Raw genomic sequence first — 16,820 nt, 5'->3', positions numbered from 1 at the left:
AGGAAAGCGTGGAGCGGATCACTGGCAGGAGTGCAACATCATGTAGCGCTCCCCCTCCAAAAAGACCCTCATTCTAGAAACCAGACCCAGACCAGCTTTCCTGCAAATCTTTATTGTGCCCCCATGCCCAGACCCCTGCAGAGCAAGGGGAAGGTAGGGGTTTGGGGCTTTAGGCCACAAGTCAAGGGACACACCAAGTGTGCTATGGCATGAGCAAAAGTGAGGAGTCTGCTCTTTGAGACCTCAAACAGCCCATGAAAGCTAATCTTTGTCCCCAGGGTCGTGGGTGCTGTGGAAGTTACGAGCAAATAGGTATTCAGTCCCAGGGATCCAGCATCAGCAGGGAATGGGAGGACCCACACTGGGCGTCAAGCACCTCTATTCAGAGATTTGGAAAGCTTTAGGACGCCCCACTCAAGGGACAAGACAAGATGGGGTTAGGGAGAGAGATAGAGAAAGGCCATCCCCTGCCCGAGGCATGGCCCCAGGGGTCTCCGCCTCCCTTAGTCATTACAGTGAGTAGGCACAAGAGGTTCTGTCTCAGTCGCCCGGTAAGAAATTGGGTGCTGCATTGCCAACAACAGACCAACAGGAGAAGCAGTGAGTGGATCCAGATCTTATAGCTCGTTATCCGCTCCGGACTTTCTGGCCTGCCGGAAGCGCTGAAGCCCAGGCTTGGAATGCGGGCTGCCGGCGATCGCTTGCCCCACCCAGGCCCCTGGGAGGGCGGCTGGGACCTCGACTTGGAAGATCTGTAGGGCTAGGTCGGGCTGGCTCTGTGGGGCCCGGTGCAGAGTACCCGGAGCTGTGGACCCAGGGGAGAAGCCTGGGGTTCTTTAGGGGAATCACCTGGCTTCACAAGGAGAGTCTGGGCAGGGGGTCAATCTGCTGAACTTGCAGTGTCTCTGGGAGTTACCCGTTATCTGCAGTAGGGGACCCCAGTCACCCTGGGGGTCATGTAGTCAACCTGGGGGTCTCAGGGATACTACAGGTGACTCAGAATTTTACATCACTCCGAGATAAGGAACTTGCAGGGTCAGGGTCACCAGATGGCCTCAGAGTTTTACATGATCTATCTAGTTTCTCAGGGTCGAGGGTCACTGAAGGACACCATGGGGTAACATGGCGGTCACTCAGGGTCAGTGGGCACTCAATCGGGTCTGTGGTCCCTCAAGGTCAGGCGATTCCTGGGTCACTCTGGGGTCACTTTGAGTCACCCAGGTAGTCCCACAATCCCTTTTTGGCGTCCATAGACAGCAGTCAGCAAGTGGCATATGCGGTGGCCCACAGCTGCATGTGCTCAAGCAGCTCTGCTGCCCGCTGCTCCAGGGCCCACAGGGTGGCCACCTTCTTGCCCAGTGCTTGCTCATTCTGCACCAGGCGGCGCTCCAACCCTAGGGATCAGTCATCTGAGCCAGGCTCTGAGCTCTGACCCTGGTCCTCATATCTGTCATGACCCTGACTCAGACCCCATCCCTAAATGAACTCTAACCCTAATCTACATTTGACCTCCTATTCTGAACTTTGACCCCAGCCCTGATCCCTACACAACTCTGGACTTGACCTGGACCTAGCCCTGACCCTCCCATACCATCCCTGTTGTGACCCTGCCCCACCTGGTCCCCACCCCACCATGGCCCAGCCACACACCCTCCAGGCGGCTCCAGCTGTTCTGCACCCACTTCAGCAGCTCTTGGGCCTCAGCTCGCGTTTGCTGTACTCTCTTTTCAGCGTCCTGCACCGTAGCCATCAGGCTGTATGTGCCCTCCTGCAACTCCGCCACACCTATCCGGGCCACCTGCATCTCCTAGAGAAGGACTGCACCTGAAACCTACCCCACCTAGACCCTACTGTCCCAAACACATCGTTGCCTAAGGTTCCTGGGGGGCAGGGGGTCTTAGAATGGAGACCCTGCCTCAGCCCAGTATAGCCCAGTCCCCACCTTAACCCCACTTCACCCTGTTCCAGAAGGGTCCCTGAGAGCCCAATGTCTACTGTTCCCATCTCACCTTGCCCAGGCCCCCAGCCAAGCCCATGGCCTGTGCTGCACGCTCCTCTGCCTCCTGGACCTGTCGCTGACTCAATGCCAGGCGAGTCCTGAGAGCTACAGCTGCACTGGACAGAAGCCCCAGGACTGGGGTCACATCTACTGCCAGTGTCACCTGGGCTAGGCGCCCTTCCACCTGAGGCAAAGGTCAGAGGATCACAGGGAGGTCAGCAACTAAGTAGAGTGTCTACATGGCAGCATCATGGGATCACAGCGGGTCACGGACCTCAGGGGGAGAATGGGGCCACAGCAGCAACTGAACAAGAGGTACGATACGAGGGAGCTGAGGGGTCCAAGGGGGAATCACCTCCTGTACACTGGCCTCCAGGCCTCCGAGTGTCTGTTTCACCACCTGGAGACCTTCCTCTGCAGCTCTTGCGTGAGTTCCCGCCTCAGCCAGCACACCCTGAACATCCAGCGCTTGGTCATGGGCCCAGGCTATACCCTCCCTGAAGGGCACAGATGATCAGGCGGGCATCCCTTTCCTCCCCACCCTCTGACTTCTGCCTCCAGCCTTCTGGCCCTTCACCTGGTCTCCTGTGCCTGACGGAGGACACTTTCAGCTCTGGGAAGCTCCCGGCCTCCGTCTGGTGCAGGGAAGGCACCCTGAATCTGATCCAGCAGAAGGGCAATGCCTGCTGCCCCACCCTGGGGAAGGGGCACTGCCAGCGCACGCCATGCCACCAGCTCCACACTCTTAGCATCTGCACCTTCATCTGTGGGGACCAGCGTAGGAATCTTGGATGTGAACTCTGACCCCTGACCCTAACTTCTTTCTCACTGACCCTGCCTCTGACACAAATGCATGGTGTGCTGGAAGCTTACAAGAGACAATTGTTACATTTTCAGAAATTTTGTGAATCAGATGTTAAATGGTAGGGAGACTCATCAGCCATGGTGGGATTACTTATATCATAGAAATTGACAAACACTAATCAGTTCCCTCTGAGCCCCAGCCAGTTGTGAAACATTTACCAGCGCACTAATGCTGCCATCTGACCCCTGGTCAGCCCTTCAGTGTATTCCTTATTCTGGAAGGAGTGTCATAGCAGTGACCTGGATACCTGCCTGCCCCTGCCCTCAGATGTGGACACACAACAAGCAGACATGTACCCAAGAGAAAACGCTGGATGACATGCACAGTTGCCTGCACAGGGGCCCTGGTGGCCACGCCCCAGGGCCCCCTGGCACGATGCCAGATCTCCTGAGCCTGGATTCCCGTGGAGCTTGCTGTGGCCTGGATTTGCTGCAGCTGGTGGGCGGGGTTCAGATATGGAATGTGTCTCCAGCAATCCCATGGCTAAGCCATGGTCCCCTGTGACTCCCCCCAAAGCTCCCATCCGTGGCCACCATGGTTTTGTACCAGTTGCTGACGCTGCTCCAAGGCTGTGATTGCTATGTCCAGGCTATAGGAGGAGTTACGGGAGGCAACCAGAGCCCACTGGGCAGTGGGCAGCGTCCCAGAGCAAGAGGGAACACCACAGGGTAGAGGAACACAGGCCAGCCCAGGTCCCTGACCCCTACATTCCTGCAAACAAGATAGGGGATCCAGAATGCACATTTCAGATTCCCTTTGCCTTTTGCCCTCCACCCAGGTTACTCCTAGGAGAGAATCCTCGCCTTGGCAAAACCCCCACAGTGATCCATATCTCCACCCACCACTCCAGCTTTGACTAGGAGTCCCAGAAGCTGTGGGTGCAGCATCTGGACCCTGTTGACCAGCCCCTTCAGCTTCAACTCCCACACAGCTGTCCCTATAGGCTGGGCTGTCCCCCGTAGCAGCTGCTCCGTCCACCGCCGGGCCTCTCGGGCCTGTCCCAGGATGCTGTCTGGTCCTCCAAGTGTGGCCACTGTCTGGGCTCCAAGCATGGCCTCCTGGGAAAGCAGGGCAGCTGAAGAGACCTGGGCCTCAGCATCTGCAGAAGATGGGAGGGATAGACAGAGGGGTGGCTTAGGGCTCCACTGGCTGAGGCAGGGCCAATCAACCTCCTGGGTCCCCCAGGTATGTAAGCAAGGGCACCTGATCCCCTCCTCCTGACCCAACCTAGCCCCTGCCCTCTCCTGCTGCCCACCCACACGTCCATATGGCCTCACCTTGGATTCTGGTGGCCCTCCTGGGCCAAGCCAAGCCCTTGACACAGGCTAGCTCCCGGGATAATTCTTCCAGACGTTCACATTGCCCCCTAACCCGCAGCTCTCTTTCTGCCACAACCTGTCCTGTGGCCCCCAGTGTCTGGGCCAGAGTAGTCATTTCCCTCCTGTGGGAAGAGGGAGCAACAGCATGGCTGGAGATGTCCTCTCCTCCATGAGTCCTCACTCAACAAAACCCACCTGACTCCCACACCCAGGACTCTGACAGGCCAACCTGTGACCCTCTGAATCCCTCATTCTGGGAAGCTGGCTGGAGACCTCCTCCCTACTGACCCCAGACCCCTTGCCTGAGTCCAGCTATCCACTCGGTAAGTTGCTGCAGGGTGCCCACAGTGGGTGAAGGCGATTCCAGGAGCGCCTGTGCCTGGTGGAGTACCCCCTCCAGGGCCTGCAGGTGTCCGCCTCGGACCCTAGCACTCCAGCCAGGCAGCCCCTGGCATAGGGCAGCCACCTCTAGGGCCATCGCTTCCAGCTGCAGCTGGAGTAGAGCCAGATGTTGGTCCCAGGAGGTGAAACAGGTTGGGCAGGACGTGCAGTGTGGGAAGCCACCTCTGGAGCCACGGGCACATGCCTGGCACCTCGGCCCTGAGATGCCCTCTCTGCAGAGGCAGGCACCTGTGTATGGGTCACAGCTGGGCGAGATGGAGCCCTGTGGGTCGCAGGCACAGGCTGTGGGGGAGAGACAGGGTCAGGGCAGGAAGAAGGGAGCACTTGCCCTTGCCTAAGCCACTGCTCAGATCTGCCATGGGCCCTGGCATCTACCCTGGCCAGAGAGGCCATACTGCATGGCAGCCTTTGGGCAGGAAAACAGCACAGGGATGCAGAGGCTCTATAGCCCAGTCAGGGGTCAACTAGGGTCAAGGACTGGCAGGTGGGGTCAGGAAAGAGCCACAAATGTGTCCTCTGCAGGCATACTCCACCCGGTTTTGCCAACACTGTTTCCCTACAGCTGTTTTCACAAGTCTTTCTTGAAGTTTTGGAGCAAACAGTGATCAGCATGCTATACTCTCCCTCAGGAAAACCCCACGCTCCCCTGCTGCTCCACACCCAGTGGCCCCTTCACGGCAGCCTTGCCCATGGTGGTGGTTCACGTGCATGCCCCCTCACCTCTGCACTCCTGCTCCGGGTCACCCCAGTACCCATCCTGACACCTGGAGCATGTGCGGCCCCCAAATCCTGCCCGGCAGGGACACTGACCCGTGACCTGAGAGAAAAGCATGCAGACCCGTCAGCAGGAACAAAAAGGCTCCTCTGGGAGACGGAGAAGATACGGGGGCTCAGAGGCAGCACATGCTCGCCGAGCACACCGTCTTCCCCTCTGAGCCCTGCTCCGGCTACTGGCACATCCACACCTGCACTTGGCTGCTTCCTGCTTCCTCTCGCCTGACCCCCTTGACCAGCCCCACCTCCCCACTTTGCCAGCCTTGCCTCCCATAGACTCTCTGGGTTCTCAACTTCTGACCTGCGGTCCTTTGCACCTCTTGAACACCCCAGTCTCCATACACTCACTCCCATGCCTCCGTCACCCCAGCTCTTACCCTCTCCTCACCAAGGATGCAAGAACACGTCATGCCTCATCTCATTCAGTGGCCCACCACTCTCCTGGAAACATTCGCTTCCCGTGGCCATCCCTCTCTCCTGTACCAGCTCTCCATCCTAACCCTCTGCCTGTGTCTCCTCAGTCTCCTTCCCAGCACCCCTCAACCCCCACCGCCATGCCCATTCCACACACCCACACCGGCAGTCCCCTGGGCGCAAGGCACTGCCTTGGAAGCCAGGCCTGCAGTGGGCACAGCCAGGGCCATGGCTGTGGTGTAGACAGCGCTGGCAGTACCCGCTGTGGGGGGTCGCAGGCAGCAGGATCACGGGGATCAGCCATGACCTACACACGGGGGTTCACCTATACACTAACGCATGGGTTAGGGCACATGCAGGCTCCTGTCTGCTCTCCCCAGGCCCCGCCACTAGCTCAGTTAATGTCACACAAGAACAGAGATTCACAGAGCTGCTTGCAGCCACACATACACCAGTGCTGGTGGTCATGTGAATACTCACACCAGCCATGAGTTACAACCTGTCATAGGCACACACCCATTCACTCACACCTGGACACCGCCACGTGCTATGTGCAACATGAGCTCACTCACCGGGTGACACACCAGCTGCAAAGTGTGTTGGGCATGGCAGCTGCAGGGCTCACAGCCCCGGGGCCCTCCCAGGTTCCAGAAGAGGGGGGCACAGCGGCTACAGTCCCGCCCCAGTGTGTGGGGGCGGCAGGGGCACTGCCCGCTGACCTGGTTGCAGAAGCAGGCTTCAGCCCTAGATGGGCACCTAGCAGGAACAGTGCCGCGGGGGTCACAGCTGCAGCCTAGGAATAGGAAGGGCTTGGCAGCAACAGAGGAACAAGAACCTACCCACCCACCTGGGATGTCCCCACCCACCCCACCCACACACACTCACGCCGGCAGCCCCCTGGGCGCAAGGCACTGCCATGGAAGCCAGGCCTGCAGTGGGCACAGCCAGGGCCATGGCTATGGTGTAGACAGCGCTGGCAGTGCCCGCTGTGGGGGTCGCAGGCAGCAGGATCATGGGGATCAATATTGTTGTTGCACTGGCAGGGTCGGCATGGACTCCTTCTGGGGTCTCCTCCTGGCCAAGGGCGCCCAAAGTAGCCAGAGGAACAGCGGTCACAGCGGGGGCCTGGAGAGGATTGGGGTATATGTAGATTGTCTCAAGCGTCTTTCTGGAACTCTGGGGGCAATGGGTCCCTGAAACCCAGCCAGAAAGTCTAAGGTCTAGCCAGGAGGGCAGAGAACACAATAGCTATGTTATGGCCCATCTTCCTGGCTTCCAAATTCCATGCCTGTAATTCCTCACATTTGATCCTCCCTCCCCCTAATGGGAATCCCTTGAGGAGAGGTACCCAACCTGCAGCTCAACATACAGATGGCACTGGCAAAGATTCGCCTCGTGGACCTGAGTGGATTATAAACAAGAGAGCAGGTCCGTAGGTTTGCCACTGCCAACCATGCCTCACCTGCATAGCCAGGTGCACAGAGGCACAGGACACGTCCACTTGCACTGTCCACATGGCAGGAAGTCCCGTGATAGAAGCCAGAGCCAGGGTGACCAGGACAGAGGCAGGGCCGGCATTGCTGGCCTGAGCCCAGGGTGGGGTCTCCGTAGTAGCCGTCCAAGCACCTGGGGCAGGAGCACATGGAATGGAGCCTGGCCCACTCATTCTAATTCCCACCCAACCCTTCCAGTGGCAGGGCTCACCTCTCACAGTGCCGGCCTATTGTGGCTCCATGGCAGGCCTGGCAGATGCCTGTAAGTGGGTGGCACAACTCTGCATGCCCATTACAGGCACAGGGCTGGCAGTGTGGGAAACCCCATCGGCCAGGGAGGCAGCGATCACAGCGGCGACCAGCAAGGCCTGCCCGGCATGTGCACTGCCCACTCATAGGGTTACAGATGGCACTGGTGGCACCCTTGGAGTGGCAGTGGCACTCTGTGGGGAATGATAGGGTGATCAAGCCATGCAGAGAAAGGATATGGCTGGTCCCAGACCCCATACCCACACCCACTGACCCTGAAGGCTCACCACTGCAGCCAGTGGGACCGAAGCCATATGTTCCAGGCATGCAGTGGTCACAGGTACGACCAATGATGTTAGGACGGCAGGGGCACTTCCCACCCAGCAGGGCACACTCAGTGCTCAGTGAACCCTGGGGGTGGCACTCACAGGCTAGCAGGAAAAAGGAGAAGATCAGACAAGCCTCATGGTGCCTCCTGTAACCCCTATCCTGCAGCCCCCAGGGGCACACACTCACGGAGGCCACCCCCGTGGAGCAGAGCCGAGATGCTGCAGACAAGGCGGGCACAGGCCTCAGCCATGGTGCTAGAGAGGCCCGTCCTCGCTGCATCCAGGCAGCCCGCTTTGTGCAGCTCCTGCAAGCGCCCTGTGGCCCCGGGGTCCATGGATCTCAGCCCAGGCAACTCCTTCACTCGTGGCAGGAGCACAATCTGGTAGGAGGGTGGAGGGTGGCAGGCAGGGGGGCAACGAGCCAAGCCCCACTCACGAACACCTATTACCCTTCTTGCATAGGCCCTCACAACCTCTCCCAGCCTTTTTCTTATTTTTCTTTTGAGTCTGTTTCTCCCTCCTCTCCAATGCCCCCAGTCTAGTCCAGGCCATGCCACTTGTCTCATTGCAGCAGCCTCCTCCTAACAATCTATTCTTCCCATGTCTCTTCCCTGCTCAAGTCCTTTCCACAGTTCCCCACTGCCCCAGGATAAAGGCTAAGCCCCTCTCCTAGCCCACAGCATCCTGTAAGGTCCCTGTCTATTCTCACCTCCTCTCTGGCATGTGCTTTTCTCATCTGGCTCCTCCTCCCACTTGCCTCAGTCCTCTTGGTACAACTCCAGACGCCTGAGACCCCCGTTTCCCAGCCTGCAATGGCCTGCTATGATTTATTCTACCCCCAATGTGGGGTGGAGCCCCTAGGATCTCACCGAATCCAGAAGGATGGTGCTCGCCTCAGGCCTGTGCACAGCTTTGGTCCGCCATAGCCGCAGGGTCATGGAGTAGCGTGTTCCCGGTTCAAAGCAGAAAGGCCTGGATAGAACCACAGCTCTACAGGGAGTAGGGGAGAGGAGGAAGGGTGGGGTAAGGAGGTCATAATCATGTGGTCCCAGGGTGCCCCATTTCCGTTATGCAATTATTGGATCCAACATTTCACCATATGAGCACATAGAAAATGACCAGTTTCTTAAATCCTGCTCCATTTTAAATTAAGTCCCTGTTTCAATTGTTCTTTGACGTGATGATACTGTGTTTCCCCAAGAATAAGACCTAGCCAGACCATCAACTCTAATGCGTCTTTTGGAGCAAAAATTAATATAAGACCCAGTCTTTTTCTTTTTTTTTCTTTTTTCCCCTTCTTTCACCTCCCCCCCCCCCCCCGCCCCAAACTCCGGTTCAAGCAATTGTGTCTCAGTCTAGTTGTGTAGGACACAGCTCTCTGGTCCATGCTGGTATTATGAGCCTTGTGCTCCTTGCCCCCCCCCGCCCCCCCCCCGGCTGAGGCAGTCAGTCGCCCATCGTCAGTGCTCAGGCTGGTTGCCGGCCACTAACACTGGCCACCAGCCTTTCCTGGCATCACACAGCAGCCCACAGCAGCACACGGCAGCACACAGCAGCACACGGTAGCACACGGCAGCACACAGCAGCACACAGCAGCACACAGCAGCACACGGCAGCCCAGCTCCAGGGAGAGCCATTGTTCACAATCTTAGCTGTAGAGGGTGCAGCTCACTGGCCCTCATGGGATTCGAACCGGCAACCTTGGCCTTAGGAGCACAGCGCTCCAACCACCTGAGCCACCTGGCTGGCCCCTTATTTTAATATAAGACCAGTCTTACTTTACTATAAGACTGGGTATGATATAATAAATTAATATAATATAATATAATAATATAATATAATACCGGGTCTTATATAAGATTTGCTCCAAAAGACGCATTAGAGCTGATGGTCCAGCTAGGTCTTATTTTCGGGGAAACACAGTATTCCATACTGGGAATTTTCCATGTTGTTTCTACTGGGTGTTGTTTCAAATGTATTGGCAACATAATAGGGTCTTGGTACTGGGAGTCATAGGGTCCTGCCTACCTGTGTGCATGGGTCAAGGTCGCCTGGAACAGCTGCTCTGAGGGCAGCAGATGGGCACAGCGAGCGCTGCTGGGCAGTGACTGGGCACGGACCCTGACTAATGCCTGCCAGTCTTCAGGTGCCTAGGGTCAAGGGTCAGCAGTCACAGAAATGCCCCTACCCACCACCCAGTACCACCCATCCACCTGCCTGGCACTCATGCCACTGACCTGGGTCTCATAGCGTAAGACAATGTCATATTCCAGGGCATGAGGCACTGTGGGAGCCAGCAGAGAGAGGCCAGCTCCATCAACCACACGTGCAAAGTCCCAGCCAGTCCACAGTGCAGAGCCAGCTCCTGGATGCAGGGGCACGGGCTCTTCTGGGACCTGGATGCGAGACACAGACTCCCAGGCTCAGACCACTCCAGGACCGAGGATCCTCTCAACACTTAGGTTCCCTTCCCTCAAGACCCCCAGGGCTTGGGCCCAGTCCCTACTAAGACCCTAGAACCAGGGACCCTAGCCCACTCTGTAGCCTCCTCACCTTGGGCAGCTGGTGGCTGTAACGGGCCCGTCTAGCAGGGTAGAGGGCACATCGAGGGTCACGCTGTCTCCGAAGTCGGGGCCAGAGCCAACCAGGGGAGGTCCCTGGGGCTTGTGTACAGTTGGGAGGAGCAGGCCAGGGGCCTCCCTGGGGGCAAGTGGGATATCAGTGTCCTCCAACGTTCTGGCCCTATCCTCTCCTACACTGTCTTGGGAATATGGGCTCTGCCTAAGACACCAAACCTCTGACCATGCTGACACCCCCCACCTGGACTTCCTCACCTTCTAACCCTGCCCAGACTCTTCTTCCAACTAGCTCTCTTTGGACACTCCCTCCTTCCCCTGAGCTCCAAGGGCTGAGCCTTGATTTCCTCCCACCCCTGACCCTCCTGGACACGTACAGGCAGCTGGGGGTCAGCTGGCTGGAGGCCCTGGCCAAGCTCCGCTTCAGCAGTGGCCTGGTCAAGGGCAGCACAGAAGTGCCCAGATTGGAGTTCATTGCAGCGGCGGCCATGAAGATGGGGGCGGCACAGACAGAGGCCCTCCCCTGCAGAACACCTGAGTGAGCATGGGGACAGGAAGAGGACAGAATCAACACCCAGTTTTTGCCACTTGCCCTACCCCCAGGCCCTGCCTTGTACCTGTTGCTGTAGGCACCCCCAAAGTCACAGTCACAGGGCCGGCAGCCTAGAGAGTCACTGCTCAGACCCCAGAACTCGGGCTGTAAGAGAGCAGGGGGGTGGAGGAAGGACAGGAAGAGCTGGACAGGAAGAGGAGGGTCAGGGGCCTGGGACTGCCTGTTGCAGGAAAGGGGCTGGGTACAGGGTTTGAATGCTCCTCTGCCTGAGGCGGAGAGGGCAGAGGAGACCCTGGTGTAACGCCTGCATTGCTTCATGGACGGGAGGTAAGCGGCAAGAAGAGGACACTGCCAGGGTTAAAACAAAAGTTAAACGAAGGATTTGTAATGTTTGAGGGACGGCAAGAAGGGGATGGTGTTGTTCCTTGGACTAAGTCTTCCTTCAAACACGTTGGCTGTGAAACACCTTTCAACCCAGTATATAATACTGCTGGATCTCGTTTCATTGCTTTTCCTTCTGTTTCCAAAGCTCCCACCTGAGGGCATATGCTGGGTCAGCTGGCCAAGGTGCCACTGACCTGGTGACCAGGTCAGGAAGCGGCACCACCTCATGTGCCAGGCCCACTTTACAATCACACTGATTATAGCCTTATACCTGTCAGCTTCTAGAAGCTCAGGACCCAAGATCAAGGTCAAATCAGTAGGTCGGTCAAGGCTCACCAGACAACGGCTGCAGTCCCGTCCAGAAACAAAGCGTTTGCAATGACAGGCACCGCTGGAGGGATCACAGGCCTGAGTGCCAGGGACCCGGCCCCGGGGGTCGCACCTGCAGGCTAAGGCACAAGGCTCTCAGGGTGCTCATGGGACTGCTGCAGGGGTAGGGGGGGCGCATGTGTTATCAGGGCAGTGATTGGGGGCAGAGCAAGGAGGACATAGGGGTGGGGGTCCACTCTCAGGGTTACTCACGCTGGCAGCCCTCTGACTGGGTAACGCTCAGACCATAGTGATTGGGCCGGCAGGAGTCACAGCGCTGGCCCCAGACGTTTACTTTGCAGCGACACTGCCCAGAGAGGAGGCCACGGGTCTCATCTGTGTGTGTATCACATAAACCACCTTCCAGGGTACCCATAGGGTCACAGTCACAGGCTGGATCAGGGGTCAGAGTGAGGACAGTTAGGTCAGACGTCACCGTGGAGTGGAAGGATAGGCGGGGTCAGGGTTGGGATCGCAGGGCTCACGTTTGCAGGAGTGAAGGGAACGGGGATCTTCCCGTGGATCTCGGTGGAAGAAGAGCTGGCAGAGCTCACAGTGGCTCCCAGCTGTGTTATGCTGACATGCGTCACACACGCCTCCACTCACATTGCCAGATGCCAGATAAAGGGCCATGTCAAAGTGACAACTGCGGGCATGCCCATGGCACTCACATTCTGGGGAAGAACAAGGAAGGTGGATATGGAGTGAGCTGACCCACGGCACGTATGGCCTGACAGAGTAGGGCACCTACCCTGGCAGGCGTGGGAGTGCCCAGGCTCTGCTGCGTGCCATGGGTGATCCTGGTACAGGTCTTGGCAGAGCTCACAGTGGGTACCAGCTGTGTGGTGGCGGCAGACACAAAGGCCATGCACCTGGCAGGAAGGAGGACACGACAAGTCTGCCCCAGTTCCCCAGTTTGCCCACCCCACCAGCCACAGGAAGCCCTTCCCGTGGGGCTCACCATGCCTTCCACATTGGCTGGTGCCCCAGGTACGGGCCTGCACTCAGAGGCATGGCCATGGCACAGGCAGCTGCCTTGGGCCACGAGCTCATAGAGGGCGTAGTAGTAGAAGGGGTGTCCCGTGAGGCCCCCCGGGGGCCTGTCACCCAGTGTGTGCAGCTTGGAAAAGTTCACACGGAGGTTAGTCACACGGAGGAACTCTAGAGACAGATTGTGGGACCTCATGTGCGTTGGTCGTCATTCCTCCATGGCAGGGATGGAGGGGAAGGAATCGGGGGTGGGAGGTCCCTCCCCTCTCCCCTCTGCGTCATTGCAGCCACCTCCTCCCACCCCCTGCTGTCAGACTCCCACTGATCCCTGGACAGAACATTTTAGGATGATCACAGCCTAATGGTGATAATTCCGCCTCTGCGCTGCTCCGGCCCTGATGTCTCTCCTGAGCTGCGACCTACACATCCCACTACTTCCTGGACACCCCGTTCTGGCCTCTCTAGATATTTGAAACCTGCTTCCCCAGTGCTGTAAAGGATTGCATTCCCCAGCTCATCACCCAAACTAGAAATCAGCCTATCATCCAAACCACATAAGGTATTAGCTTGTTTGCTTATTTGTCAACTGTCTCATTTTGATGTCGGCTCCAAGAAGACAGGAACCTTGTCTATCTGTTCCCCACTGAGCAGTGCTCAGGTGCCTGGCACACAGTGGGACTCGATGGGCACTCGTTAAATGTACACATGGATAGATGGGTCCACAGCTCCTCTTTCTGCTTCACACTTAAGTCAGTTACCAGGCCAAGTCTATTTTCTGTATCTCTCCCTTATCAGGTCTCCCCTTTCTCCTGATCAAAGGAACAAGCGCCAGTTGCTTGGAGACCTAGTGTGGAGCTCAGGGTGAGCACTTGGTAATCACCAGTCAAGGAGGGTGGAGAACGTAGAGAAAAAGCTACTTTGGGGTCTGTCCTCCTGCTGTGGACATTCATCATCCTGGCCGGGCTCGGGGCTGCCCTGTTGGATTATGTTGAATCTCTGTCCTTGAACAAAGACTCGGCTTTACAAGAGGTCACACCCAGAGACACCTCGGCGCCACCTAGAGGTAGCTGCCGGGATGCAGGGCACTAACTAAGGCCAGGATAATCCATCAAGTGGGAGGGTAATGACAGGGGGGGACCAAGACTCCGCGCAGTGATGGAGGCTCACAAAGGAGTGAATTGAGGTACAGTGATAGGAGCAGAGATATGGGGGACAGTGTCGGGGGCTGGCATGGAGAGCAGTGATGGGGACCACAACAGGGCCTCACAAAGGAGTTCAATGATGGGGCAGAGATGGAAACTGCTATTCATGACAGTCCCTATGCACTGGGCACAGGTATGGGGAACAATGATGGGACAGAAATGGGGGCCATACCAGGGACCACAATAGAGGACCATGATGGGGCAGAGCTGGGGGACTGAGCTGGCTTGCCTACCACCCTGCCCCACCGGTACACACACCCAGGCAGGGCTTCACCTCCCCGCAGCATCTGACTCTCCTGACACACAGGGAGTACAGGATTGGCTGTGGGATGATTACCCTGAATCTTGGGGTTGTTCGGGTTCTCCACCAGAATGGCTGGGTCCAGGGCTTTGAAAACTACCTGAGAGGAAGAAGCAAGCCTGAGCCTCTGGCTTCACCCCACGGCCCAACCCCCCCCTCCTCTGGGCCTAACCTCGCCCTCAGTGGAAGGCTCCATGTCCGAGTAACGCTGGTCACAGACGAGGTCATTAACACTGTGGCCAGGGGCAGGAGGGATCCCTGGAAAGAGGCCTGAGCAGTTGTGGGCAAAGTATCGGTATACGTGCCAGGAGTGGCCATGGTCCACTGAGCGCTCAAGGAGCAGTGCTGCTGGGCGGAATGTCTGGGGACAGGAGAGGGTCCTTGGGTCACCAGGGGCAAGCATCACTGGTAGCCATCAGGTTAGGAGGCACAGAGCAAACCTTTATGTGGGGCACTGGGTCACCTTGAAAGTCATGATGAGATGGGTGAAGTAGAAGGCACCCTCTAGGTCTAGCTGGATGGTAACGTTCTCAACACCTGTAAGCACAAGGCCTGGTCAGTGACCAGGCCCTGACCTCAGACCCCACATATAAGCATGACAACACCCTCACCGCTCTCTGCTTGCCACCACGTCTTGTTGCCATCAGGACCACTCCGGGAGATCACATTCTCAATGCCATGGCCTCCCCTTCCCCGAGAGTCACAAAAGAAGCACTTCTCAGAGTCCTGGGGGAGTGCCCAAGGAGATAGATCAGGCAGGAGGTACATGGTCAGTCCCCCCCACCCCCCGCTCCAAAACGTCACAGCACAGTCCTCTCCCTCTAGTCCCCAGCAATGACCTGAAATCCCACAGGGCAGAACCTCCCAGGAAAACTAAGATACCATGTCCAGAGCCCTCAGCCTCCTCCCACCTGTAGGTGACTGACAACGCAGTAGGGCTCAGGGCCTTGGAGTCCACAGGTCGATGAGGTTCGAAGGCTCTGGCCACGGCCAACAATCAGGTTGCCAGTGGGGGGGTAGCAGATGCTGCTTGAGCAGCCGGGAGGGGGAAGCATGTCTGGCACCTCCTGGGTAATTGTTCTGGGAGCCTGGACTGGGAGGAGCAGGGCCTGAGTTGAGATCCGAGGGGTACTCCCCCACCCCACCCCACAGGGAGCCCTGGAAATTTCTTTCCCCTCTGGACCGCTCTCAGGGAAAGAGCCAATCTCTCACCCATTGGTGGTGGCAGCAGCAGTAGGACCGAAAGGAAGGGGCCTAACCCAGCTGGGGGTCCTGAGCGGTGGGAGCTGGAATCAGGCCTGAGAGAGAGGAGGCAGTGGGCCCCACGCTGGGCTGCCCTTGCAGAGCTGTGTGGCCCTCAGCTCATTCCCCATACTTACATGGTTGACGAAAGCAGAGATAAGGCGCATGCAGGTTGTGGGGCCACCATGCAGCTGGGAGCAAGGGAAACCAATGGAGGCTGAACCCAGGGGAAAGATTAGTAACAGCCACCAGATAGGGGTGGGGAGGGCCACCAAGAAACGAGCAGAAGCAGAGCTTCTTTGCAGGTCCGCCATCCAAGGCAGCTGGGGCTAGTGGGGCCAGGGTTCAGACTAACCCACAGACACAGAAAAGATCTTATTCTCATTCAAATGAGGTTCCCACCCCCAGCACTGAAAGGCTGTGTCTCTCCAGGAGCCTCTGGGGAATGTATCCCCCTCCCTGCCAGCCCCAGCCACTGCTTTTCAGGCTGGGCAGCCAGCAAAGGACTGGCAGATGGGCAGGGAACAAGTTTTGTTCAGGGCTTAAAGCCCAGCCCCCTCTCTAAGGCAGGAAGAGCTGATAAAGTCTGAAACATACAGGTCCGTCGGGAGGCATGATGAGGCTGGACCTGGGAATAGACAGAGCACATGGAACCCAGGCAGAAAGCACTGCTGATGGAGGCAGTCTGGACACTCACCTGGCTCAGATACCACAGCACCCCACCCATCCAAGGAGAAAATCCCTTGGTCAGAGAAGACTCTGTGGCCCTACAACCCAGAGCTCTGGCCCCCGACTCAAACCCAAACCCCCTGCGGCAAACTGGGGAAGTTGAGGTTAGTCACTCTCCTGGAAGGAGCAGAGGGGAGAGGCAGAGGCATGTCAGCCATTTGAGGGCTGGCCCTGGCCCTGACAAGCCCAGGCAAACCCTTAGGGTTTCAGCCAGAGCAGGCTGGCAAAGGCCAGGCTGTCTGCACGGCCTCTGGGGAGCAGTACAAAACCCCCTTCCCTGGCCTAAAAACGTTTAGGGTGCAAGGTTCCCTGCACAGCCACCTATTGTCCTCCTGCATGGGGCCTATCTGGGTAACAAACCAGGGCAGCCCCAAGGGGAGGTGTCCCATCTGAGTGGCTCTGTCCCTACACTCAGGGGCTACCTCTCACATACCCAGAGGCCAGCAACTCCAGAGGGGCCTGGAAGCTGCCCCTTCACACCAACCCATCACTCACACTGATGACCTGCTCCCAGCTACCAGGACCCTCTGGCAGCCCTCTTGCTGGGGCTACTGTTCCTCTATGCTCAAGCTGACTTCCTGCAGACGCGCGCACACACACACCCATGGAAGGTGGGCAGGGAGACTGGAA

The 16,820-nt window shown here is 57.7% G+C and overlaps 1 protein-coding gene across 1 annotated transcript; it reads right to left on the bottom strand.

Annotated features, from left to right (window-relative positions):
• Window positions 1–98: 98 nt before the first annotated feature.
• LOC109443471 (laminin subunit beta-2-like) lies at window positions 99–16,677 on the bottom strand. The gene is made up of 34 exons (XM_088798126.1): window positions 15,432–16,677; window positions 15,131–15,312; window positions 14,831–14,945; window positions 14,683–14,756; window positions 14,392–14,580; window positions 14,256–14,319; window positions 12,688–12,887; window positions 12,478–12,598; window positions 12,212–12,400; window positions 11,940–12,119; window positions 11,694–11,806; window positions 11,038–11,117; window positions 10,798–10,954; window positions 10,398–10,544; window positions 10,082–10,240; window positions 9,873–9,994; window positions 8,714–8,834; window positions 8,032–8,224; window positions 7,803–7,946; window positions 7,478–7,709; window positions 7,236–7,399; window positions 6,659–6,898; window positions 6,346–6,566; window positions 5,306–5,402; window positions 4,486–4,867; window positions 4,142–4,305; window positions 3,707–3,963; window positions 3,411–3,575; window positions 3,161–3,299; window positions 2,577–2,763; window positions 2,355–2,496; window positions 2,010–2,183; window positions 1,651–1,807; window positions 99–805 (listed from the first exon to the last, which is right to left on the bottom strand). The coding sequence occupies exons 1-34, from the start codon at window positions 15,433–15,435 to the stop codon at window positions 618–620; spliced, it is 5,463 nt and encodes a 1,820-aa protein (XP_088654252.1). The 5' UTR covers window positions 15,436–16,677; the 3' UTR covers window positions 99–617.
• Window positions 16,678–16,820: the final 143 nt, after the last annotated feature.

Source organism: Rhinolophus sinicus, chromosome 5 (genome assembly GCF_057876585.1).
Source record: "Rhinolophus sinicus isolate RSI-liver-muscle chromosome 5, RSI-T2T, whole genome shotgun sequence".
Classification (NCBI taxonomy): Eukaryota; Metazoa; Chordata; class Mammalia; order Chiroptera; family Rhinolophidae; genus Rhinolophus; species Rhinolophus sinicus.
This window is presented reverse-complemented; position numbering and strand designations above follow the sequence as displayed.

Excerpts from the sequence above, each read along its gene's own strand:
- LOC109443471 (XM_088798126.1), bottom strand. Across the intron at positions 10,545-10,797 it reads CAGCTGACCCCCAGCTGCCT|GGAGGCCCCTGGCCTGCTCC; the intron begins GTACGTGTCCAG and ends ACTTGCCCCCAG. Across the intron at positions 2,497-2,576 it reads CGTCAGGCACAGGAGACCAG|GGAGGGTATAGCCTGGGCCC; the intron begins GTGAAGGGCCAG and ends TGTGCCCTTCAG.